Raw genomic sequence first — 27,371 nt, 5'->3', positions numbered from 1 at the left:
GGGCCTAGTTACATGGACCTCTCCCACCAATGTCCTCCAGTGTGTCTTTTGTTTTAGTGAAGTTGAGTTGAACTCTTTTCTCCTGTTGAAACTGTCTTGACCTCTACTGCAATAATCTTGAATAAAGTCGTCTTTATCTGTTTAACTTGTTTGGTACAATTTTTCTTTGACATACTGTCTTATAAATTTAACAATTGCTTCCTGTGTGTTAATTTTCTTGACCCAGAATGTAAGATCCTGGAACTACTTTAATTAAATGATCTGGGTTTTTCTGGAAAGTTCTTGGTTTAAATATTCCATCTCTTTCTCTATTTACAACTTCTACCTTCTCCAACAGACACACGCCCCACATTTACACTAGATATCTGAATTCTAATCTTTGAAAAAGTGCATATTTGGACTCCCTCCCTCATTTGTTCTTTTTTTTTTTTCGGTACAGGGGCCTCTCACTGCCGTGGCCTCTCCCGTTGCGGAGCACAGGCTCCGGACACGCAGGCTCAACGGCCATGGCTCACGGGCCCAGCCGCTCCGTGGCATGAGGGATCCTCCCGGACCGGGGCACGAACCCGTGTCCCCTGCATCAGCAGGCGGACTCCCAACCACTGCGCCACCAGGGAAGCCCCCTCATTTGTTCTTAACAAGGAACTAGCATGCAGTCAGTAAGTATCAGCTTCCTTGGTGGTCACGTGATTTTCCTTCTCTTGATCTCAGAAAACAGATTATAGATGAAAAATTCATGAGAAATGTGCCCACAGTTATTATCCCTCATGACTATTTTGACTCTCCCACATTAGTCAGAGTGGGCTCAGAATCCTTCTCAACATCGCATTCCAGGCAGCTCGTTCTAGTTTATCTCATTCCATATGCAAATTGGAACCTATTTGCCTTTCTTAGACTACAAAAAGTCCTTTTAACCTAAATAATATTTGATTTTAAACTCTGTCTTTTGGCAAGGTTCATCACCTCCATGTTTAAAGGGCTGTTTATTCTTTGGTAAGTAAACTATTTCACATTCTTAAAAAAATCAATATCAAAGAACAAACTGTTTTTTTTCTTCATACATCTGAATTGTAAAAATCACTGGCAGAGGGCATCTAAAATGAAATAGACCAAAAATTCACTCAAAAACACCAGATTTTGTTTTCTTGAGACAGAAGAACTTTCCCAGTCACTGTATCTTCCTTGGAAAATAAACTTTCTGATTGTGATTGCCTGGAAAATTTCCACTGCTTTCCTTCTAAAATTAGTCATTACTATTTTTCAGGGAATGGAGCAGGGATAGGATGTTATCTTTTCTAATAGTACAGTCATCCCTTGGTATCTGTGGGGGATTAGTTCCAGGACCTTTCTGCCTTGCAGGTACCAAACTCCCTGATATAAAATAGTGTAGTACTGTCAGTCCTCCATGTTCCCAAGTTCCACACCCACAGATAACCAATCCCTGTAGTGGGGACTGTCAAGCTGCAGTGACCTCCTTTCCCTGAAAATTGCTCCCAAACACATGATGAACCCTCTTCTCAACCACATGATGGACCCACTCATTTGCCATGTTTGTATCCTGAGACCCATCTCACTCTTGTACATCAGGGTACACACTTGACACAAGATGACCAATATGATTTTCAGGGAATTTAGAACTGAGTATGTTTCTTCTTTTCTTTTTTATTGAAGTATAGTTGATTTACAACGAGTACGGCTTATTAGCTTTAAATAAAGTGAGATAATTCCTGAGCAACAAAAGATCTTGCAGAGGAAAAAGACAGATAAAACACAGAAGAGAGACCAAGAGGAGAGAAAGACAGAGAGAACAAAAACATGGCTGCTTGAGTTTTCATCTGCTTTTTACTGCTTTCTTCCAGGCCTCTGTAAGAACCCTTGAATTCTGTAAGATACGACTGTGTCCTCATAATTCACAATTTCTGCTAATGGTGGCTTAAATTATTTCCCTTAATTGAAAAGAAAAGAGACACTAAGACACTCCTAACTGTGCCTTTGTTTTTACTGTCAGTATTAACAGAAAACATTTCAACGAGTTTAAAGATCTTTCCAGCAATAGAAAACTGAAGGAGAAATTGGTAAGCTGTGTTAGTGATGGTCTGAATGGCAAGGAACCCAGGTGGAAGGGCAGATGGTTGTAGCCAGAGGGGAGAAAATGGGCCAAGTTCTTGGTACCCATGGGATATAGAGATGGAAGGTGAATGGAATGCTGGCCAGGAGAGACAACTGGCCCCATGGGACCTAACCATGCAACCGGACCTACTCTCCCATATGGTAGCCTTACAATATGACATTTGAAATGGCTTCCTGAATAGATTCCAGAATATTCTACACAAGGGAAACACTCACTCCTCCCTTTTTGTCCCCTCCAGACAAAGAAGGCAAGAGGGAAGGGATTCTAAGCAGGAATGGGAGTGGTTCTTTCAAAGTTCACTTGAACTTTGAAGAGCTTTTGATGAGCTTCTGATTCCATTTTCTTTTGTTGCTATATCACAATAGAGAATTAAAAGATAATTTTTATGATTAAAATATATGTTTGCCTATTTTCCCAGACTCCAATGGAGAGACATATTTCTGCCAGTCCTTTAATTGTCAAAAGACTTTAAGTTCTGGTTCAAGATGTTTAGCAACTTTTACTTTTTTTCTTTAATAGCTCTTTATTGGAGTATAACTGCTTCACAATACTGTGTTAGTTTCTGTTATACAACAAAGTGAATCAGCCATATGCATACATATATTCCCATATCCCCTCCCTTTTGAGCCTCCCTCCCACCCTCCCTAACACACCCCTCTAGGTCATTGCAAAGCACCGAGCTCATCTCCCTGTGCCACTTACTACTTTTGAATTCTGTCTTTGCTTAAGGAGAAGGATGGTTCTATTTGCCTTTCACACAATTTCAGAGTGAGTAAAAACCTCAGAGGCTATCAAGTTTCATGTCTCATTCATTATGCATACTACCTGTGTCAGGATTCGCTTGATATTTTTATTTAAACAAACTCACTTTTTACATTTTAATAGTATTTTAAAAGAAAATCGGTATCCTTAACATAAATAAAAAACCAGTAGCGGGGCTTCCCTGGTGGCGCAGTGGTTGGGAGTCCGCCTGCCAATGCAGGGGACGCGGGTTCGTGCCCCGGTCTGGGAGGATCCCACATGCCACGGAGCAGCCGGGCCCGTGAGCCATGGCCAATGAGCCTGCGCGTCCAGAGCCTGTGCTCCACAATAGGAGAGGCCACAGCAGGAGGGGCCCGCATACCGCAAAAAAAAAAAAAAAAAAAACCAGTAGCATATGTCACAAATACAAAGCATTCATTTGAGAAAATATTCAAATATTCATCTTAATACGACCCAGAATCAACTTCCATTTGCATATTATTCACTGTCTTAGCTGAGTTATTGTCCATTCCTTCTGCCATCCAACAAGAATATCATAAAAAAGCTTTGTGAAATGCTGCGCTAACAAGCAGGCATCTGTTAATCCCCAAACTCTTCTCCCAGTAAAGGAAATCCCATTGGTTTGATTTGGTTTGTTCTGGTAAACCCACCTCAATTCACTATTTGTATTCACTATTGAAAAGAGCCTAGAACCAGAAAAATGCTGTTACGCAGGCAAGAGGAGTGGCCCTTTGCAGAAAAAATATTTTTTAATAATTTATTCTCTATTGTTTTGACTACTTGCAGAAAGGAACTTTTAGACATTCTGCATGCTCCCACTTCTTCAGCCTATTACTGAACAAAACAATTTCACAGTAGGATACAAGGGAGGATTTTATAATGGGAATCTGCATGAAAGCATTGTTTATTACATGCTATCACTGCTCAGAGAGGAAGAATCCTTCACACAGGTTCTCCAGGGGCTCACTCTTTTATTATTTGCAGTGGAACCGGTGAGTTACATTTTTCTGCATCAGTGTCACGAGTTTCATTCAGGCTGTTTTAATTCGGAACTGGCAAAGTGGAATGAGGCTCATAGGAGAGATGGTGTTAAAAGTTATATGTGAGTTAATGGTTTGTAGCTCCTTTATTCATGTCTTAGCTTCTTTCAAGAAACAGGACTGGAGAAGAATAGAGCTGGAATCCACATCAGACATTCACATGATTAGGACTTTGAGCTTAAGAAGAAACCTCTTTTACACCTATGATAAACTCAGATATTTCCCTGCAATTAAGCATATCCCTTACTGGATAAATTGCTCAAAGAGGTTCTCTATACAAATTGTTATCAATAAACACAGGCACCCTAATCTGTTTTTGTCACTGTTATTTTCTTTAATATGTAAGTCAATTATAGCAAGCTTTAAATAGGGCAGCATAGTGAGAAAATCTTCTCATAACTGAAAAGAGTACAGGAACTTCCTGCCAACATAAACTGTTAATTTTGTAACACACATTTTATGGGCTTTTTCTAATTTCTGTTTTATTCAGAATGTAAGTTTTCCCAAAATAATGTTTTTAATGAAATTTTCCCATTGACTACAATTTTCTTTCTTTAAATGATGACTACATTTTGAGTATGAAACGTCTGCAAAATTCTTGTTGGTAAAAGACAAGCTTGAAATCACTTCCACTTTCAGGAAATTGTGTGATCAGCATGGCAGATATAGCAATAGATACTTTCCTTTTTTATTTTAATTGTAATAGTTAATATTTATTGCCATTTAATATATATCAGGCACTGTTTTAGGGTCTTTATTTAATGAATGTTGATCTTTAACACTGAATGATCTCAACCCCAAATAATTAAAATTGTAAGTTTAGTGTTTTGCCGTTATAAGACCTGTCAACCAGTGTGTCATTGGGATACCTCCCTTTCTTTTAAACCTAGAGACTCGGGAGCTTATTACTTAAATAGCTATGAAATTTATTACTTCATCTCCTATTTCAATATTGTCATTTAATAAAGCATTATATTAGACTTCAGAAAGGAAAAAGAAAATGGACAGGCAAGAAAACACACACACGCACGTGCTTTTTTTTCCTATCATAAGTTAAAATTATATTTCACTTAACTGACTAAAAATACAGACTGTAACCTCTCTTCTACATTAACGCATCTTCCTATAAGATCTGTTCCAGTATCTAAGTATATCCAAATGCTAAAATCAACAGAAAAGTGCACGGGAAGAAACATAATAATAAAATTGAATGGAAACCTACCATCAGAAACAGAGTATATTCATCTTGTTTGCACTACACTAGAGTACATTCAATAGAGAAAATTCTGAACAGGAATAGCCTAACTTTAAGCCATACAGGCTTACATATTTCAAGCCACACTTTATTTGAGAAAATAGGCTGGTGATTTCTAAGATGTCTCACTGAAAACTTATTATAGTTCGAGGAAAATGAGACTTGGTGCCTTGGCAGAATAGCCAAAGGCCTTTTGCTTTGCTGACTACTGTTCAAATCTTACTTGACCCAACTTGACAGTCATTCTTCCTGACAACTTTAAGCGACTTCTGCATGTGGTGTGATACCTGCAGTTTTCTTCCACTTGGGATTCTGCTCTACAGCTAATGCAGACAGCACAGGGAGTTGAAAATATAATATTTTTACAACTATAAAAGTATTTTTATTTGGCTTTCCAACTTTTATGTGATGTGAATGAAGTACAGGAGTGGAAGAAAGCGATGGACCAGGATAGTTTTTTCAAATTTGGCAAGCACCCCAAAGCTATTTAAAAGACAGATTTAAAAAAATAAATAAATAAAAATAAATAAATTAATTAAAAAACAAAACAAAAGACAGATTAGAGGGTCCTCCCTCCAGAGACCTGAATTCAATGTGCCTGGGGTTTGGGCCAGGAAACCTGTGTTTTGAAAAAGATCCTCAAGTTCAAGTACCCTCTTTGAACACACTGAAGTAGGGATTAGGAGATTACCAGAAAACCAATAGTGTTTGATTGGGAAGAAAAGTGTGTGTGTAGAAGATATTCCTACTTAGATATTCTTACTCCACAATTCTGTACCTTTCTACTATTCCATAGTATGTGCATTTTCTACTTTAAGCATCATTTCAGCAGAAGAAAGGAAGACTGGGTATTTACTTGAGCTGCATAAAGAATGCTGCAGATAAATGTTCACAAGGATTTGTTATTTAATGTTTTCTTATTTTTATGTCCTAATGATACCTACAGTCCCCTTCTCACTTGCTCTGCATGTAAGCTCTATGATTTCATGCAGTGCCTGAATGGAAAACAAGCAACATCACGCACAATGAGCAACAGAGCAGGAGTAGTCATTTCTTACAACCTTGTAGGAAGCCATAGTCTCTAAGAATGCATTTCATTAGGGACCATGTAATTATGCAGAGGACAGTTGGTGGTCCTCAGTTTTCCCTGAGGACAGAGTGAGAGATAATAAGCTTCAACCATACAGGTGACATTTAGATTACTGGGAAGCAACCTGCAGAAGTACTGGGAAGAACAGTCTGATAACAAGTGCTTTTAGATTCAACCGTGGAAGAGGGCTTTGCAGAAATGATCACCTTAAAAAACAGAGCTTCTCACCTGACTAGGACTATTCATACACACCTCTCCTAGCTAGAAGGCAAGAGACAGACTAAGGAACTGACTTAGGCTATTTACAGCCCTGTAAATTCATGGGTAACACTTTTAAAACAATTTCAGAAAACACACTTCTCTTTCAACCTGCAGAGGTTTTACTTGTTTTTCTTATTGAGTGTATTCTATCAGAGCAACTCCAACAGAAAAACTTTTCCAAGAGAAAAGCTGAGATAAAGAATAATATATTCAGTGAAAAGAAAAAAAAAGATTTGTTCTAGGTTTTTAATTCAGAACAAATTTAGTATCAATATATTACCAACACTTCCCCCTCCAATTTTGTATCAAGTCAAATATGTATGAAGAGAGGTATTTAATTTTAATTGTATAGAAATATGTTATCTTAGGCAAGTGTCATAACCAGAAGAATATTAGTGATGTTTAAGTTAACTACTTTTGTGTTTTAATTCATTTAATTTTTCTCTGATGGTGTCAGTATTCTCTGATCTTTCAGAACAGTGATTTCCACTGTTTCCATATAACTTCCATACTATATTCCATTCCCTTATAGGAGTTCCTATGGGCATGACTGATTTAGATATTCAATAGATTTTGATTCATGAATAATTATCAGACAACTAGCTGTGGCCCAACCCATTCTCACAGTAATTGCCACATTCAGTGTACCAGACACCACAGGGGATAATGCCCTTTCACATTCCTATCATAGGCCCAATCTTCTAAAATTACTTGTAGATCAACCTGGCAAAACTCATGCGCAACTCTAGATGCGAACACGGACTTTTTAAGTACTACCTTCTTTTTTAGTTCCATATGCACTGAATGGTATGGATAATATTTTAATTAGCTAGGTGTTTTGTTGAGGGATTACTTATAGATTCACTTCAGGGTAAAAGTTGAGCCTGTGTGCCCTCTGAGTTAATTTTAAGAAAGGGAAGGAAAGGGAATTTGACATTGCCAGAATAAATTCAGGAGGGAGGAAGGAACTTGGCTGAGGGGGAAAAGTCAGTGAAAAAGCCCTTGGCAGTTACATGGCTGAGAAAGAACTTTGGTGAATAGATAAATCTAGCAGTATTTTTTATGAGTCAATTTGGGGTGTGAAAAATGGCCTTCCTTTCCCATTCTAAAGGATGATGGCTGATGAACTCTATGTGGCTCACTGATGCTTTTGTTGAAGTAGATTCTGTTTGGAGGGCTTAAAGAGAAAAATGAAGAGACAGTTAACATGGAGGTTTTGGAAGTATGTGCTCAGAGACTAACATCTTTGTAAAAAAGATACATGAAGACATCAATTTATCTGGGGAGTGATTCATCATTCCCCATGAGTCTACAATTCTTCAAGATCTAGGTCAAGGTCTATTTTCTCTAGGAAGCCACTTCTGATTATCCCCTCTTCAGTGATCTTCCTCCCTTTTGAACTCATACAATTCTTACCTCTGTGGCTTTTAATTTAGAGTATAATGCTATTGTCTCATAAAAGACAATATAAATAGATGGAAATGGACAACAGCATGGAATTCAGACCAAAGCCTAGCAACCATGTTACTCATTCAACCCAACACTGAATGATGAGGGCTTACATAACTTGCTTTAACATGATGCAATCTGATGCACGGATCTTCTTCTGTTATACCTTTCCATGTGCTTCTGGGCGCTTTGGTTACAGAGCTAAATATCAACATTTTATTGATGGGCAAATGTTTTCTTTTTCTCAACACCTAAAATTAGCAGGTGTGAAGCTCAGCATGTTTTATTCACATAGATTTTTTTTCAGAATGGATTAAGACAAACTTTGAAGCCAAATGCTTCATTGAGGTTAGAACTCAAGTGGATGGTTGAATTAAGCTCTACATATTCGTCAACAGGCATTGCTAATAAAGACACAAATAAAGCAAGTTAATATATATATTTTTAAACTCTGTGTCTTCAGAAAATTTCTATGTGGTCGTGATGAACAAAACATCGACATAAAAAGCAGCACCAGGACTTCCCTGGTGGCGCGGTGGTTAAGAATTCGCCTGTCAATGCAGGGGACACAGGTTTGATCCCAGGTCTGGGAAGATCCCACTTGCCGCGGAGCAACTAAGCCCGTGCGCCAGCCCGCAAGCCACACTACTGAGCCCATGAGCCACAACTACTGAGCCCTTGTGACACAACTACTGAAGCCCACACGCCTAGAGCCTATGCTCCGCAACAAGAGAAGCCACCGCAATGAGAAGCCAACTCAACGCAACTAGAGACAGCCCGGTGTAGCAACAAAGACCCAACGTAGCAAAAATAGATAAATTTTTTAAATGGTTAACTTAAAAAAAAAACCCAAAAAACAAAGCAGCACCACTATCTCAGTGTTTGGGCACAATTATTTTCAAGGACATCTGTGCTGACTCCTTTTCAAGCTTGGACGGCTGCTATCTGAATAAAACCCAGACTCTTTTGTTGGAAAAAAGTCTGAATTTTGAGATTTCCATTTAAGTTGAGGAACAGCTTTCTCCACTCAAACACAAGATGCAACTTACTTTACAGTGTGAGAGTAACAGCAATGATTGGCTTGGAAATACAGAAGTCTCGAAGAAAAATACCACATATTTAAAGCCTACTTAAAAGAAAAAGTAGTCCTTTGCTAAGGCACTGGAGCCATGTTATGTATTTGCAAATCATTCTGTTACAATTTTAGACATACTATGCAGAGTACTTAAGCTCGAGCCTTTTGACACCTGAAAATTTCAGGCTTTTAAATCAGAAATCAAGATGGTTGAAATCAGGCTTGTAAACATGATATTGCATTACAGGCTTTCAATATAAAATTGTACCATTTTTTCTAGAATAAAACCCACCTGGCAAACTCTCAAAGCAATAATGATTTGTTTGGGGGTCCAGAAAGTGGCTATCAGTAGAGATTTAATTTTTCTGAGATGAAAATATTGAGTGAAGTGCACTCCCTCCTTGATAGGAAGCACAACTCAAAAATAAACTGCTGGATTCATTAACAGCCTGGCAGATAAATCTTATCTCCACTGAGATCTTAAAGCAAATGGCATCATTCTTTCATTATGCTGAAGCCCTTACCATCCTGTTCTGAGTCAGTGCTTCAACCTAAAAGACCTAAGAATATTTAAAAAGTGAAGCGAAGAAGGGTTACATTCTTTCCCCTTCTTTTTTCCCCTCAGGGCTCACTTCACATGTGCAATTACACTTGGTTGCAGTTCCAGTGAAGTCCTTAGTCTCCATTTCCAAAATACATTCATTCTGTGCCTTCCAACAACCCACCAGACCCATCACTCACCAAAACACCACGTTTGGCAATGGTGGGGGGCAATGCTGAGAAGCTAGAGTTGTCAAAAGACAAACGAAGAGTAACTAAGTGGCCAGGGAATGTCACAGTACTGCATCATCTTACTCAGCTCAAGTAAGGGTTATTTCTAAGCGTGGTGGGTATGTTTTGTATGAAAACATATAAGACATAATAGGGACAAAAGGATTATTCAGAGAAACAGAAGGGATGCAAGAAAAAAAAGAGAAAGGCTTCAAAATCTTTTTTGTAGGGGGAGTGGAAGTTAAAGTCTAATAGAAATATATACAGGTTGGTTATAGGTATCTCTTTTTTTAGTGACAGATGAATAAATTGGAAGGGTCCTACGGGGAAGGTGTGGACAAAATGCTTGTCACTAATAATGTGGACAAGATGCAGATAATACGGTATGTGCAGCTCTCCCTCTCCAGTAACTGCGTCAACGATTAATTTTATTTCCATTTTTAATACTCAGACTGTCCTTTCCCTCTAAAAAATTGATATCTGTATAAATGTTTCTGATGTATTGGATACAGATTTATCAATTAAAAATTCAGAGCTAAATATTTATGGATTAATATATATTCCCTTATAAACCATAGACACTAATACGGCAGTCTTTTCCCTCTTGGGATCCAGTTTAGCATGGAAATTATCCTCATTTTTGTTCTTTCTAAAGTCCTCCTTCATTATATTACAGTACTGTTACTGTTGTTTTGATGAAAAAGATCTAAGACCTATGATTATAACTTTCAATCTGTCAACAATTATTTAGTGGTCATCCACGGTAGGAACAGCTTTGTGCCAATTGCTTTGGTGAGCAGAGGACCAAAAATCACTGACACCAAAAACAAGATTACAACATCAGGAAAAACAAAAAACAAAAAAACTGTGTGGTAAGTCACTTATCTTTCTGGTTATTTGCTTGAGTTTTTCAGAAACCTATACTAACAATCGCAGCCTAATGTTTGTATTCTATTTATGGAAATCAGAAGCTAAATAGGATTTTAGGGAAGGGAAAATCAGAAAAAGCCTTTGTGGTTTGAGGTGAGGTCTAAAAAGGTCCTTGAAAGGTGGGAGGATTTGGGTGAAAAGATAAGTGAAAGCTCATTTATGACCAGTAAAGCAGCACATACACAGGCTTAGACCTGGAATTTGTGTGGGGCATGCAGGCATTTGGGGGAGAGAATATTAGCATGCCCGGATAGAAAGGAGGCAGGTGATAGAGGCTAGGTAGAGTCACACTGACATAGCCTAGAAAGCCAGATAGAGGAGTTTAGTTTTGATGTACAGACAAATCACTCATTCATTCCACCTTCACGAACCATTTCCTGAGTTCCTTCTCTGTGCCAGGCCTTGTGCAAGAGCTGATCTTCAACATCACAGAATCTTATATGAGGGAAGATAATTTATAAAAGGGTTTATAATATTATAATAAGAGCATAGGACTTTCAATGATATTTTTCCTTCTAAGGTATTCAAAGGAAGAACAATGAGCTAACTTTGAGGAGAATAATCTGGTTTTTCAGATGACTGTTCTGAAATGGCTATCAAAAAGACCTCTAGTCTTTGAAATGTCTAAGATAAATAATTACCCCACCACAGCAATTTCAGGTCAGAGCTGCTTCCTGAATGTAGCCCCAAATAAATGTCTTCAAAACACTTCCAAATACGCTAATTAGCTGAATGGGTTTGTCTGTGTTTTAAACTATATTGCATTTCAGAGTCAATCTACTTCAGAGTCATCTGGGGGAATAAAACCATAGCTTGATCTGAGTTTAAGTGTGAAGAGCAAGCCCAGTCTGCCCTTTCACACCCCACAGCCTCAGTAAACATCAGCGCACTACTCTAGAGATTAAGCTCTAAATGGCCACACTTTTTGAGACTTTAATACAAAAGCTTTGGACATAGGGTTTTTCCTAAAAGTATCTGAAAATAATTTTGATGTTTTCTTGAAGCTGAAGCACAGAACTACAGCTTCCCCCTCCTCCCAGCCCTACCTTCCCTATTGCTGTGATTTCCAAAAGAATAGCATTGGGTTGATTGCTTACCAGGCTGGATAATGGTCTAATTTATTACACAAAGCCTAGTCAGACTTAGAAATCGTAGAATCCTGCTGATTTATCAAATCCTTTTGAGACATCGGGTCTATGTGCAATAAAAATCTGCTAGAATATGGTTAGGTGAACAAAACAGTGGTGAACAAAATGATATGTCTGTGGCCATCACGAAATTTTTAAAAACCTGTGGGTCAGACGAAAGCTGAACTTCAGCTGGATTTCAAGCTCCTTGAATTAGAGGAATATCTCATTTATCTTTTCATTATAAACTAGCAGAGCAACTTATAAATAATAGGTACCTAATACATATAAAGGAAATGGAAGTTAAATAAAGGGTTTTTAAATAAGATTAGTTTTAAAGTAATAATAATTATTATCATTATACTGTGTGCCAAACACTGACTGCTTAAAACAATCTTTTGAAATAAAATGATAGAAGACACTAAAAAAAAAAAAAAATCTCCCACATGGAATCTGCAGATTCCCGATACGGCATGTAACAATATTCTATCTCATGGGAAACTGATGAGATGAACAGATTGCATCTACTGCTCTTAAGGAAAGCATGCCAAGATCTTTGGTCATCTTCCAAACATAAACATCTACCTGTGTCAAGGAAGGAGAAATGGTGCCACATCTCAAAGATATCTGAAAGCTACCTGTAGTGAAAGCCATGATTTTTAAACTTTTAGTATCAAAGAAACTGCAGGGAATGTTATAACTCATATCCAGGGCCATGCTTCTGGAGTTTCTGATTCAGTTAAGTCTTGGGTGAGGCTGGATATTAAATTGATAAATTAAATGTTACATTTCTAACAAATTCACAGGTGATTACTGCTCAGTCCAGTGACTGGCATTGAGAACTACTTATGGAGAAAGGCTCTAAGAACTTATGCTTGCTTGTTCTTTTGAAAAGAGGGAGAGAGAAAGAATGAATATAAATGATTAGGGGAAAGTTGGTCCCTCACTCTTCCAAAGTAAAAGAAAAATAAAACAAAGAGAATATAGTGAAAAAAATACTCAATATATTTAATTTCATCCCTAGAAGAAAAGATAGAAGGAGTGGGACCAACTGTCCTCCACATCATTGTCCCTTGCTTGTACTTGCAGAGCCTGGCTGAAAGCTGCAAGCAAAGCTCTCTGTGGTTCACCTCCATCCCAGAGTGAGTGACTGCAATTGCAGGGTCCAGGGACAGGTGAAACCATAGAAGACAGCTAGAAGCAGAACAAGGAATATTCAGGCATTATCTGTCAGAGTGATTATTAGGGGATAAAGGGAAAGAAGTCCTTTGACTAGTCTTAGTCTCTGAGTATTGCGCAATTTCTATTTCATTACTAAAGAATAAAAATACAGTCTTATCCAGAGAGAGAAAATCAGCACAAATTCTGGAACTTCCTAAAACTCGTGGACTATTATATCATCTCAGTTTTATAAATGAGAAAATTGAGGCTTGGAGAAGCTATGCAGCACGCCCATGGTCACAAGGCAAGGAAGCAAAGAGCCCACCTGGATTTGATCCAGGTCTATCTGGCTTCAGAGACCACGTATTTAGTCATTTGTATTATTCTCTCCCTGCCCACTATATGTGGCCTCAATTTTTTTTTTTTTTTCAAAAATTACCATCAGGGCTTCCCTGGTGGCGCAGTGGTTGAGAGTCCACCTGCCGATGCAGGGACACAGGTTCGTGCCCCAGTCCAGGAAGATCCCACATGCCACGGAGCGGCTGGGCCCGTGAGCCATGGCCGCTGAGCCTGCGCGTCCGGAGCCTGTGCTCCGCAATGGGAGAGGCCACAACAATGAGAGGCCCACATACCGCAAAAAAAAAAAAAAAAACCATCAAATGCTTATTGGGAGCTTATTATGCACCAGGTACTTACCATATTTATGTTAACTCATTAATCTTAAAAACAATCCTGAGAAGGGAGATCATAGAATCCCAAATATATAGATAAGGCAACTGAAGATTAAGTAACTTGTCAGACCTTGCAGAACTAATGGCAGAAAGAAAATGAACTTCAAATCAATTTTACTTCAGAGGTAGCATCTTTAGATGTTTTTCATCCCTAATACTAGTCACCTCCCACCATTCCTCCAATTTGGTCTCTCACTCCTTATTTCTAATTATGTTTCTACAGAATTAGGTCCTCAGAATCAAATTTAATATGTAAATTAAACAGCCAAGAACATAAAGATTTCTGCTGTTAAATATCAATTATTATAAAAAGGTAGGAAGAATTTCACCACATTGAAACTGTGGCTAATGGCTGCATTAGGGATGATTTATATCTATATTAGAGTTTCAGTTAATGTGAAATAAAATGTATCCTTAGTTTTTTTTCTCCACTCTCAAAATGAAATGAACCTGAATAAATTACTATGAATTGTGTACTTTCTAATGACAGCTTTTTTGCAGTTAAATTGATTAATTAAATGTTATTATCCAATGAAGAAATCATTTTCTTGAGGTAACTGACCAGGCAATGGAGTTAAAATTTCCTAAGAAAACCAACAGTAATCCACTCTGACACAAGGTGAATTGCTTTAAGCTAAAGGTCATTTTCTTGCAGTATGCACAGCTATCATTACAGTGTATGTTAAAGTTTTCAAGCTATTTACCTTCCCCTAATATCATTTAACAGCATAAGCAATATATTTACAATTCACCTACCTCCTTAAGGTCAAGTACAACGCCAGGACTGGTCAGTACCAGGAAAGAGACAACATTGGTTAACAATGAAATGGTTATAGTTAAAACAAAACTGGGTCAGTATTAGAATTTATGGAACTCAGAGAATGAGGCCCATTCACACCACTCTAGAAAATTCCAATCAGCTACGAACGCACTGTCTATTCACGAAGAAAACTGGGCTATAATCCTTTGGCTTCTTGAAGTCCAAAGGGATGAAGAGAAGAACTCTCTCTTGGCACAATCACCAGTAACCGACAGTGTTGTGCAGAGCACTGCCTGGTCCCTAACACCCTCTCAAGTCATTTGCTTGCACCCATCTTTTAAGGATAACTGAATGGAACTGCCTTTAAACTTTTTCATTTCAGTACTAAAATCTGCCTAATTTTCCTAGGAATTCCACCCGGAGCATTGAGTTCACAGGTATATTTAACTTTCCTTTGGCATCGCCTTGCTATCACCCCTGAGAGATACAGAGTATACTCTTACCTAAACACATCTGTCCAAGGGTCCTCTTTCCATCCCCCAGGTAACATCAAGGTTCTAACCGGTAAAAGCACTGAGTCCTAGAAGGTCACTGCCCTTATTAAGACCTGTACTTGGGAGTTCTTGGGACTCTATTTTAAACACCTGCTTACATGGCTCAATGAAATCAATGGGGGATTTTTACTTTCTCACTGACATTGTACAAATGTTCGTTCACTGAAGGGAAATGGCTGAGAGGGGACAGACGGAGAACTGTGAAGAAATTAAAGGACCTTTAATGGATTAAAACAAAAAGCCATTCTGCTCTCCAGGGTGCACATTTATTTAGCTAGATTTGCTTAAAAGTATTCTCAAGCTCCCAAATTCAATGGACTAGAATGACTTTAAACAGTTTTTTTCTGGTCTGCTGGAGAGATGTGCCTTTATATGATTATTTTAATGAGAATTATCTATCAAGTAATTGCCACATAAAGGTTATATGTAAGTAAGGAAGAACATGTGAATTATACAAGTCAAATGTCTCCAGCATATTATGAAAAGTACTCTGGCTACATTTTTAAGTCTAAACACTCCAACAGAAGAAAGTTATTTCTCTTGGGCAAGATTCACAAGAATGGGTAAAGTTAAAAAGAATAATTTTCTGAAAGATTTTTGACAGCAATTAACTTTATAAGGGACATATTTATTTCTAAATCCCAGGAAAAAAAATTTTTAACTACATAACAAGATGCCCTTTTTAAAGAATTCTTCCACTAAAGTTTATAATGATATGAACTGTAGAAGAAATATAATTAAATTGCTTCTTTACAATTTCTTTTAACAAGGTAATTTAACTGCATTTTCCCCAAACCAAAGATAATTTACAGTTATTGTTCAGCTTTAACAAGAATTACAGAAACAAAATCTTGAAAGCTCTATTTATAGGAATTTTATCAGAATTTATTGTTGAGGAATTACAATTGTTGTAGACCAGTAATAACGTCTGTGCTCTTTTTTTCTTACTGATATTATAAGTGCAGGTCAAAATTAGGGGAGACTCACTGACAATGTTTTATTTACATTTTGGCAAAGTGATCCTTTCATGATGCTCAGTTAAGGAAACATCAGTTTATCTCCTCCCCACCCTTCTGTATACACTTTTGCCTAAAGAGTGCCTTAAAATTCAAAGTACAGTCACAACTAAGAAGTACAAAAAACTTATCATCTTGGAAAAAAATTTCCTAAATACTAATTTGGAGATTTTAAACTCGTTTTTAAGGCAAAATGATGTAATCAAAGACATAAAATGAGTTAATATTCTACAATGTAGAAATGCCTTCATATTCATAGTCCAATCTTCTTTAGGTCCCTCAGATGCAACTTCATCATACTGTCTTTCCTTTTAAAATTGACTTGATATTAATTAAATTAATTAAAAGGTAATTGTGTCACTAGATTTTGACTTCCATAAAGTCAGGTACAATGCATTATACTCCCTGCATCCACCAGTTTTTCTTGCTGACATGTGATACTTGGAATAAAAAAAAAAAATTCTTAAAGTTCAATGATGAAAAAACTAATAATAGTATCAAAGAATTTAGATGACTTATCAATCCTTTCAGAAAAACATTAATTCATTATGATCATCTTCTTCAAGGCTAAAGGGTTGAAATTACTATTTATGTACTAAAAGGATAAGAATTAACAGGCAATATCTTCATAATGACAGAATAACAATAATAAGATTAATAATGTTACTACTACTAATATTACCACTACTATTGTAATTTAAAATAAAGAAAAAAAAAACTTTCCTAAAAACAGTTTAACAGAATATACTTAAGGTGTTTAGGTAAGGTATCCTGATTTAAAAGCAAACCAGAAAAGAAATGAAAATTAGGTAGGTATTAATGCTTTAATTACTTTGAGAAGAGAGGAAGGGAAATACCACACATAAGAATTCGTTCTCAAGTTACAAATACAAGTTAAATTAAATTTTAAAGGACTTTGATATGGAACTTGATATGACCAGTTTAATTAGTGATATAATTAAATGGACAGGTACTAATGGCACACAGCCTAGAGGTCCTATATTAATGAATCATAATGAAAGTCTACTGTATTTACTTAATTTATCTAATTAAAAGGTAGTTGTGTCACTAGTTTTGAATTCCATAAAGTCAGGTGCAATGCACTATATCCCTTGTATCCACCAAAACCCAACACATTCTTAGCCCTTTTTAGGAACTCAGCACATGTGAGTTGATTTGAAATTTCTAGCAAATTGACAAGGTGTTAAAGTTGAAGGACTCTAATAAATTAAATATATTATTATTCATTGGTTTAATAAACAGTTGGTGAGTCCCTGCTCTGGACTAGGTACTATGATAAGTTTTGGAAAAGCGAAAGTGAATAAGACATTTAAAGGCTCTTTGGCTTTTAAAATAACCTAACAAAAGTTATTTTAAGTTGCCATTTCTACATAATTGTAGGTACCTAAAATTACATCACAATTGAATCTTGAATATTATAAAAATGTTACTAATAGGTCAATAACATTTTCTATTCAGGGAAATATGTGCTGGCATATCAAATCTGTGTGAAATTTGGGGAAAATAATATAGAAATAATGAACTGCTCTCAAAATTCTCAAATTTCCTAGTAAACTTTCATTTATGCTGAATCCAACTAACTATAGGTTTTATCTTTTAAACTTCACTTACCCAAGCTTGAAATTACAGAGTTGGCTTTCACTTTCCCATTCTATCAATGCTTCCACATTGAACAGAAGTCATTCAACCACTGAGTCTCATTTTGTAGCCACACATTCACCTTGGTTTTTTACCTAGTCCTAATTACAGCTCTATATTACTATAGAGTAAGATACTATTCTGTGGCATACATTTCCCAGTTTGGGCTTTTCTTGTCTCAGTCTCCAGAAAACAATTTCCTACCACCACACTTTTGGCCATGTAACCTATCTTTTGGCCTATCATCTTCTTCCCCCTTTCCCTCCAACAATCTAACTCTTACTTGGATTTTGAAGATGTTTTCTCCTTTCTCTGACCTTCGAAGAGAAGCTTCATTTTTGACTCATCACATTTTGCACAGGGGCATGTGCAATCTGTTTGGCATATTTTATTTAGTCACTAATATTGCAAGCTGTCTGTGGGTAGGACCTATGTCTTAGACCTCTGTGTATCATCCCAGAAGTTAGTACACTGCTGTGAATAAAGTCAATCTATTTTGTTAAATGATATGTAAATGATTACTTTTTGAGATACTAAATTTTTAAAGTGCATTCTGAATATATGTACATTGTAAATATAGTGTTAATCATATATTTCATTGAAATATACTTATTTAAAATTAAACATTTATCACTAGTATATAATAAATTCCTATTAATTAGAAAACTTTATTAATTAGATCCTTTCATTTTCTAATTATTCAGAAACAATATAAAACAGAAATCTACTGAAATTATCTCAAGTATATATGCTCACTTTAATTCTAAACAGGAATGCTCTCCTATTCTGACTTTATTTTTACATATTTATCAATTTACCACTTAAAATGCCTTAATCTTGTATGTCTGAAATTTCATAAAGCAAAAAGTTTTTAAAAATCCTATACTCTCTAATAAACGGACTATATAATTTTTAATATGACTTTCTTTCAATTTATTCAGATAAGCAGGTTCTAAAACAGGCTTAGAATTAATATAACGTTCTAAAATAGTGTGGTATCCCTTCAAGCAAGACTTACGTGAATAATAAATTATGCCGAGTAAATAAAATAACTGTTAATTCAGTTTAAGAGAAAAATGTAGGCCTATGTCATGTTGTTAGATCTAGATATGCTTAAGGACATCTCTGATATATTTTCTAATTCCACATTTCTTTAAATTGACCTTTTTATTTTTGCTATAGAGAATTGGGAGAAAAGAAAAATGCTCAACATGTATAGGGTCTCTAAAACATATTGGGGAATCTTCAAAATTCTCAAGATGTATATAGTGTAGAATGACTTCCAAGTATAAGGATTTCCTCAGTTTAAGCAGAGGTCACATTCAATTCCTTTATTCATCCACTGATCCAAGTATATTAAACACTCACTATATTCCACACATTAGGAATTATACTATTTTTAAAAGACCTTATATACAGTGTTCTTATTCAGTAAAGAACTCCATTTTTATTTCTAATAGACCTAGGACATGCTTATATATTTTAATTTAATGAAAGCAACTCATTTTCATTGTAGAGAATTTGAAAAATTTAGGAAAAGCGTAAGAAAAGTATCTCTCATAACCACTACTCAGAGACACCTACCCTTAACTCTTTCATGTATTTCCCTACATTTTGTTTCCCCTGTACATGTGTATGTGTGTGGCATAAATGAGTTATTATTCTACATGACATATTTTTGCATTTTTTCTTTACAATGTGAGTCTTTTCCTCAAGGAACAGTCACTATCCTCAAGGAACTTACTATTTAGTGAGAGAGACAGACGTGAGACCAAAAGATTAGCTAAAATGTAATGTGTAATAACAGAGATTATATACAGTATAATGCACAAGTACAGAAAGGTCCATCCATCAGTCTGGTGATGTGAAGATATAAATGCTTGAGCTGAGGGTTGAAGAGTATGCAGCTGTTGCCAAAAGACTTCTGAGGGGGCTGTAGGGTGGGAAAGGGATTAGTGGTACTAGGCATTTTGGGTCTAAGGGATACCTTAGAAAGGCTATAAAACTAGCAATACAAGAGTACAGTACTGTTGGAGCAGAGGGGACTAAGCAGAGGATGCTGGGGTTGTGTCATGCTAAGTAGTGCTGGATCTTTCCTCTAGGCCAATGCTCAATGAAAAAAAAATTACAGTGAATGAGAAAGAAAAGAAATGCTACACTCTCATTGTTGATACCCTTGAAAATCTTCCCCTCTTCCCACTCTGATGTTTAATATGAGAATCTGCCAACCTCTACTTTAAGCCCCTGTTGCATTAAAGACTTTAAAGGCGACCAATGTTTTATCTCCAGTATAACCTCAAAAGTGTGAGGATCCGGTGCTAAGAGGATGCTCTTATGTAGTTAGGGTCACAGATTCTAGAGCTAGATTAATTGGCTTAGAATTCTAGTTCCACAAGTTATGTGGCCTTGAGGAAACTGTCCTATCTGTGCCTCAGTTTCCCTATCTGCATAATGAAGATAACAGTAATATCTAATGCTTAAGGTTGTTCTAAGAATCAAATGTGGTTATATTTGTACAGCACTAAGAATGGTGCCTGGCACCTAATAACACTATATAAAATTTGCTAAATAAAATCAATATCCTCAGAGGATCAGAATACAAACAAACAAACAAAGAAAACAACCTGGTATCCAAAATCCCTGCTATAAATCAGAACCCACGTGCTTTGAGGTAATTGCTGGTTCATTACAGTTATTTCTAAATAACTTCATAATTATAAGATGGATCAATCTAATAATACTGTTTCTATGGATGGATTAAAAAAGTAAAGCATCAAGTTGATTGTAATTGAACTCATTTCAGGTCTGATAATTTTGGCATTTGGGGAGGAGCAGAGTACACAGGTTCTGAGTTATTTTTGAAATGGGGGGAACCTATGCTCTGAATTACCACAGACCTCACTTTAGAGAACTTGCAGAAATGCTCAGCGATAGCTACATTCTAGAACATTTTGGGCATTATATACACATTGCTTAATAACTGCAAAGGATTGAGTAATTTTTCAAAACATACACATTGCAGCTATTAAATCATTATTAATTATTTTAGAAATTCTATATTGTATATGGAAGAAAAACTCTAGAAGTGTTTTTTGTATTTAAATCCAAAGGCTGGTCAATGGAGATTTATGCTGTTACATGCAAAATAATGCTGATCTGGCCAGTGCCTCCAGAGAGTGAGTGGTTTCAGATCCCACTGAATGAAATAAATTCTTATCAAGTATTGTACCCAATCTTGACTCTGACATACCATACTGGTTTGTGACCTTATTTTTTCAAATCCCTTAATTCAATTTATAATAAAGCATCTCCCTGAGTGTAGACAAACTGTCTCTTATATGGTTTTCGAGAGCCCAACATAGTATTTTGGCACATTACACATGTTTAACAAGTATTTGTTAAGTCAATTAAAATAAATACAAAAGCATCGTCAACAAAGCCTGTTATATTGGGGCATCAAGTGTTTTGCAAAGAATGCCTCTCCTCTTTTAGCTCAGATGCCATCCTTATTTCTGACTTTAATTTATCCAACATTTCTAAGAAATCTCTAAGAAATAGTTAATTCTAATTAATTTTTTTGTAGGACAGAACCTTAAATAGTTTAAAGTGAATATCAAAACACACACATATCATAATATCAATTCTGTGTCAGGTGCACTGTTCACATTAGATTTAATTCTCACAACCACTCTGCAAAATGAGTGTTTTCCATAGATGAAGGACCCTGAGGTACCAAGTGGCCACAAGTCACACAGGGAGAACGGGGATCTTTAGGATTCTGTTCTACATTAGCTTTGAAATAATCTTCCTTTTTAGGATCTTGCTTTGAGAATAATTTTGGATGAAATATGGTATAATCAAATTCTAAAAGAAATGTTATATACCCCTCCTCTAAATGAAATGGTAGTAATAAAAGTAATAATAAATTTTATTCCCTTTTAATATTTTTTTAGCAAGAGATGGTCTTCATCTTACTTCTACAGAATTATGCTTAGAAAAAAAAAAAAAAATCCTTAATACCATTAACAGGAAGAAGTTGAATCTCACTCAGTTCCCTGTGGGCCTTCCTTTCCATGAATCACCAGACCTACCATCAACACATTGCTACATTTGATTTTCTTCAGTTCAGTAGGCAACCTGAAAATCTTTTGCATTTCCAAATACTATGCTGAGGAGTAAGAATTTGTGTGCAATAAGGAGAAGATGTCCTGTCAAAAGCATCTGAGAAATGCAAATGCATATATCTGTAGAAAACTGTCACATGGGTGGATTTAGAGACTAAAACCAGCAGGACCACAAATAAATAATATGTTAAAAAGCCATTCCAGCTGTCCATACCAAAAAACAAAAAAAAAAGTGGTATTTTAGGTTAGAATATAGAATTATTTTTACTAGAGCATTCTACATATGGTAGTTTTAACTAGAAAATCTTCTAGTAATATCGTCTGTCCTTCCCTGAAACAAACTTTCAGAGTACCTTTTCTTGTTTTAAGAGTAGAACACATTTATAACTCAACTTCTTAAGTGGGGTAGAATTTTTTAGCATGATTATACTAAAATTTGAATTAAGTAAAACTAAATTGTCCCCAAACCTTAGTACACCAAATATGGAGATACTAAGATTTTATTAATATGATCTCTCTAATAGACAGTCCCTGTGAAAAACTGACACATGCTTGACATATGACAGTTCCTCAACAAATGTTAACAAGTATTATTACTTTTATTGTTGTTATTATTACTGCATAATCAAATCCTTCTGCCAAAACCCAGCATCTTTCCTCCAATGCTTTCCTCTTTATGGTTTGCAGGTTTGCTCTTGGGAAACAAGATGAGATTTTTACCTCATGCCAATCAATTATGTTAGCTCTTAAAAATTTAGTTGCTCAGTTATGATATTTTACTTTTTCCCAGTCACATTCTTCCTGTGGGATTCGTGTAGAGGTAAGCAAGGAACGAACAGAACCAACAGCTTAATAACTAGGCACAAAAGTTCCAGGAACGATGATTCTGAATTGAGAGATGGTCAAGCTAAGCTAATGGGTGGCAGAAGCAAACAGCACCCCAGTCAGTTTTTCTGCCTCAATCAAGTCTGATATCATCTTAGATTCTTATCACATCTTAGCAGTTTTCACTAACAGCCCAAAGTTTCAAAGGTGACAGACCCTTCCCTTCCCAAATCTAGCAACAGATAATGCAACTAGACTCAGCCCAACCAAGCATCCCAAAGGATTCAAGCTCTAAGTAGAAGGCCTTGCAGGTAGAAAGGACCCTGTAATTCTGCATTGTTTATTACACTGTTTGATGTAGCCTGACTCCTAAGAGGTAGTCTGTCCTGTGGTGTGTATTTGCAGGATCAGAGCAGAACTCCTAAGACTATCTTCCTCCCGCCCCTACTGGATTGGGATCATTAGATGGGAAAGCGTGATCCCAAATAAAGATCCATAGTTAAAATTAAAATTGTTGAAATGTAGAAGCACATGGTGCATCTTCCTCTTAGATAATGGGCCTAGACTTAAACAAAACAAAACAAAAACTGCAAGCAAGATTTTTCTACCTAATGAAAATTTAGCAAAGGATTTTATCTACCTATCTATTCATCTTAAAGCATTTCCAAATATCTGTGACACTATTATCATAATAAAAATTCCACTCAGGAAGTCACAAAAAAACACTGTGGTCTAGTGACAGAGAAAATATCAACTACTTAGTATATGCTTTATAACTAAGTGCTTTCCAACTGAAATGCAACTAAACCCAACAAATGTTTTTTGAATATCTATTATATATCAAGCATGGTACCAAACACGAGGAGAACAAAAGTGGGTAAATCTCAGTGTCTGATGTAAAAATAGGAATCTCCACATTTGTTATTCTCTTTGGATATATATATTATAATGCATATTGCTCATGAGTTCATTTCTTTCAAAATCTTCTTATTATAGTATGCATCTATAATTGTAATGAGATAAAATATAACAGTTTATCACAGCAATTGATATATATCCAGCTATCTCAACATTTGCCTACTGTTCAGTTTTCATATTTTCAAGCAGTAACATGGTAGAAGAGACAGACATTGATTTTTTTATTTTCTTAGGAGACAATTAAGCTTATTCCCAATGATCCCGATATTAGTGTGGTAAATGAATCCTGAGGATTCATATGTCTCATACGGGAGACTGAGTTAAAAACAAATGTGATTCTTTCATTGGTCAAAGGAAGTATATTTGTTCCTGGTTAAAATCTTTGAATGCTTTAGAGATAGTAAGTTACTTCCCCTTTTCTCTCTCCACATATCCACAGTAGTATTTATTTTTAATAAATAAATAAATTTATTTATTTATTTCTGGCTGCATTGGGTCTTCATTGCAGTGTGCGGGCTTCTCATTGTGGTGTCTTCTCTTGCTGCAGAGCACGGGTTCTAGCCACACGGGCTTCAGTAGTTGTGGCTCGCGGGCTCTAGAGCGTAGGCTCAGTAGTTGTGGCGCATGGGCTTAGCTGCTCCACGGCATGTGGGATCTTCCCGGACCAGGGCTCAAACCCGTGTCTCCTGCATTAGCAGGCAGATTCTTAACCACTGCACTGCCAGGGAAGTCCTCACAATAGTAATTTTTATATTTAATTTTTATTGAAATATTCAGATTTCACTTTAATTCATTTCTCTTTTTTTCCCATTAGAACTTAAGGAACTCATCCACAGGATGAGTTGTTGACCTGAATGTTGACCTGCTGGGTGTAACCCTGCCTCAAAATACACAGGAGCACGCTGCAGTGATTTTTCTCTATTGATTCTTCTAAACAAGTTAGACCAAAGTTAGACTGTGAACATATCAAGACACTTTTCCATTCAGGGCTCAGTGCTTAGCAGGCCAGTTAAAGGATGGTAGGGAGAGTAGAAAATTCTACCTTAACAGGTGAACTTTTTTTTCTTCCTGTTCAAATACTCAACTTCTTTCCACACTCAGATCAAGTTCCACCATCCCCACACACCTTCCCTGGACCACTGCACTCTGGTGATTCCTTCTTTGTTTGAACTCTACATGTTTTCAGTCATTGACAATTTAACAGAAAAATATATATATACTATATATAAACACTATATAAATACTATATGTCTACTGATCTTTCATTGTTTTTAATTCATATTTTGCCCTCCTGCTTAGTCCGTAACTTTGTTGAAAACAAGGTGATGTTTATATTTTATTTAGAGTCTGAATGAAAATATGTATTTAAAGTTTTATTAAATACATATTGATGACAACTTCACTATAATGTCATACTCATAAAGCCATGAGTGAAACTTGTTGCAGGGTTAGCAGAAAGCCAGAGGAGCTTAGCAAAGCCATGCTCTGTGGGAAGAATGCAAAAAGCATTGGAGAATTATCTTTCTTGGCAACAACCCTACTGAGATGGAGCCATACAGACATTCTATAAATGTTAATTGATTGTGATTCACATCCAACCAGCTGCCACTCCTCCACCTCCAGTGTTAAATTCCAAAAGGACTGTAAGTCTGTTTTCAAGGTTTGCCTTTCCTGCTTCTCTGGATTCTGTTTCTCAGGGAAGGAGGTACCACGGTTGTGAAAAGGAATAAATACAGTTTTAAGTATTTCTGACCTAGGCACTTCAAAAAGTGCCTGAAAACAAGGAGAATTACAAAGTTATTGCAAATAAGAATTTAAAATGGGAAAAACTAATGCTGCTTTGGTAATTTCTACATTACCAGAGCCCACTTTTAGATGCTTCAAATCTTTCCTTAGTACCAAGCCCTAACCTGGGACCCACCTGGGGCAGAGTGCCATTTTGAATTTCTCCTGTGAGCTATAGAGGACCCTATGAAGAAGCTTTGGAAGTTCTGGAAGGCTTAGTGAGTTTGATTTTTTGGTCAAGCGGTTTCTTTGATCAATAGCTGGGCCAGGCACACAGAAGCTACTCCTCCTCCCCTTACTCGTACAGCTCCAGACATATGAAACAGCCACCAGTTCCTGTTTTGCTTTTTGGTTTTTGTTTGTTTTTCCTTAAAAGAAATATACATGGGCTTGATGTACTGGCTTTTTATAAACACTGTATGTCTACAGCTGCAGGGATCAGAGAGACTACCTGTTCTTCAAACTGATGGAGCTATAAGGATCTAATTAAAGATGAAGAAGAAATTATGCATTCATTTGTAGATGTTTCCCTTTAGGCCACCCACAGAATCCAATAAACAGTATGGCTTACTAGACTGCCCCTGAGAATCTTTCATCAGATGTACCTGGGGGAAAAGCTCTCTTCAGCATCACCTGTGCCAAATGTGAAAAATCATCAGGTAGATTTTTACTTTCCCCCCAAATTTTAAGGTACAAAGAAACATTTTAATGATGCTATGAATACAACATTTTTACAAAGTAGATGAGTATTGTTTGTGTTTATGTGTAACTTGACTAGACAGTAGGGACCAGTTATTTGGTCAAACACTAGTCTAGATATTGCTACAAAGGAATCTGTAAATGTGATTAACACTTACAATCACTTGACTTTAAGTAAAGTGGATCACCCTCCATAATGTGGGTGGGCCTCATCCAATCAGTTAAAGATTTAAAAGTAAAGACTGAGGTTTCCCAAAGAAGGACTTCTGCTTCCTGACTGGAACATAGAAATTCTGCCTGAGTTTCCAGCCTTTAAACTGAAGACTACATCAACTCTTAGAGGAATCTCCAGTTTGCTGGATTTTGGACTTAACAGCCTCCACGTGTGTGTGAGCCAATTCCTTAAAATCCCTTCTCTCTCTCTTCATATGTATATCATATTGGTTCTGTTTCTCTGGAAAACTCTGATTAATATAAGCACTAAACCCAATGCCCCAAAGATTCTGCTTATAAGCAAGCCATGGCAATTTACTAGTTTATTTGTATCAATAGTTACTACTAATGATTTTTCTCTTTACATTAGTACATAAGGCTGGGAACGAATCTATACAATGTAATTGCAGGAGTTCTGAACAAACCTTTCTCTCCAATAAAATTTCTTATTTTCCCTCATAATGTTGAAACCACTTTCTTAAAAAAAAAAACCTCTTTGTTTAATAATCTGGGATCAGCCATATGATGTTACATGCAGCACATTAAGGAAAACACTAAGGCAGGACAGAAGTTCCAGGAGGGCAGGTGGGACTTCATTGTCAAGATACTGTTTCCTAGTTTTGCCTGTGGCCTATTCTGTGAAGGGGTAGATATATAATTAGAATTCTCTGTTTCCACCTTCGCTTTTCTTGCTATTCTGAAGTGCCTGGATATGCCTATAGACATCTGTGGATCCAAGTATCTGCTACAGGAAAAGAATCGTGCCAAATCATTATGGTCTTAATGGTATAGAGAACAGCATGACAATGATGTACTGAGACATTCTCTTACTTGGGACTGATCTTCAGTCTAAGTCCTGCCATATAGCAATCCACACAAATTGGGCTACTGGAGAAATAAAAATACATTTTCAACACTGGTTTAAAGATGCCTCCCAGCATGCTGTGATAGCAACAGAAATGAATTCCAGGGACATGGAGAACAATGACACAGACAAATGGCTCTCTCTGCCAGAGTTCTGCAGTCAGATATGAG

At 36.5% G+C, this 27,371-nt stretch overlaps 1 protein-coding gene across 18 annotated transcripts in view; it reads right to left on the bottom strand.

Moving 5' to 3' along the window:
* The window catches only part of NRXN1 (neurexin 1), a 1,127,862-nt gene that overhangs the window by 944,310 nt on the left and 156,181 nt on the right, over positions 1-27,371 (bottom strand). The window contains exon 4 of one of the 18 annotated variants that reach the window (XM_065890669.1): positions 24,696-24,707. The exons of the other annotated variants lie outside the window; for them this stretch is intronic. Within the exon in view, the coding sequence (XP_065746741.1) occupies positions 24,696-24,707 (12 nt within the window). The remainder of the gene's footprint in view (positions 1-24,695; positions 24,708-27,371) is intronic. 18 annotated transcript variants of the gene reach the window in all.

The sequence above is a fragment of the Phocoena phocoena genome, chromosome 14, assembly GCF_963924675.1.
Source record: "Phocoena phocoena chromosome 14, mPhoPho1.1, whole genome shotgun sequence".
Classification (NCBI taxonomy): Eukaryota; Metazoa; Chordata; class Mammalia; order Artiodactyla; family Phocoenidae; genus Phocoena; species Phocoena phocoena.
The sequence above is the reverse complement of the archived record's forward strand: the minus strand, read 5'-3'. Positions and strand labels throughout refer to the sequence as shown.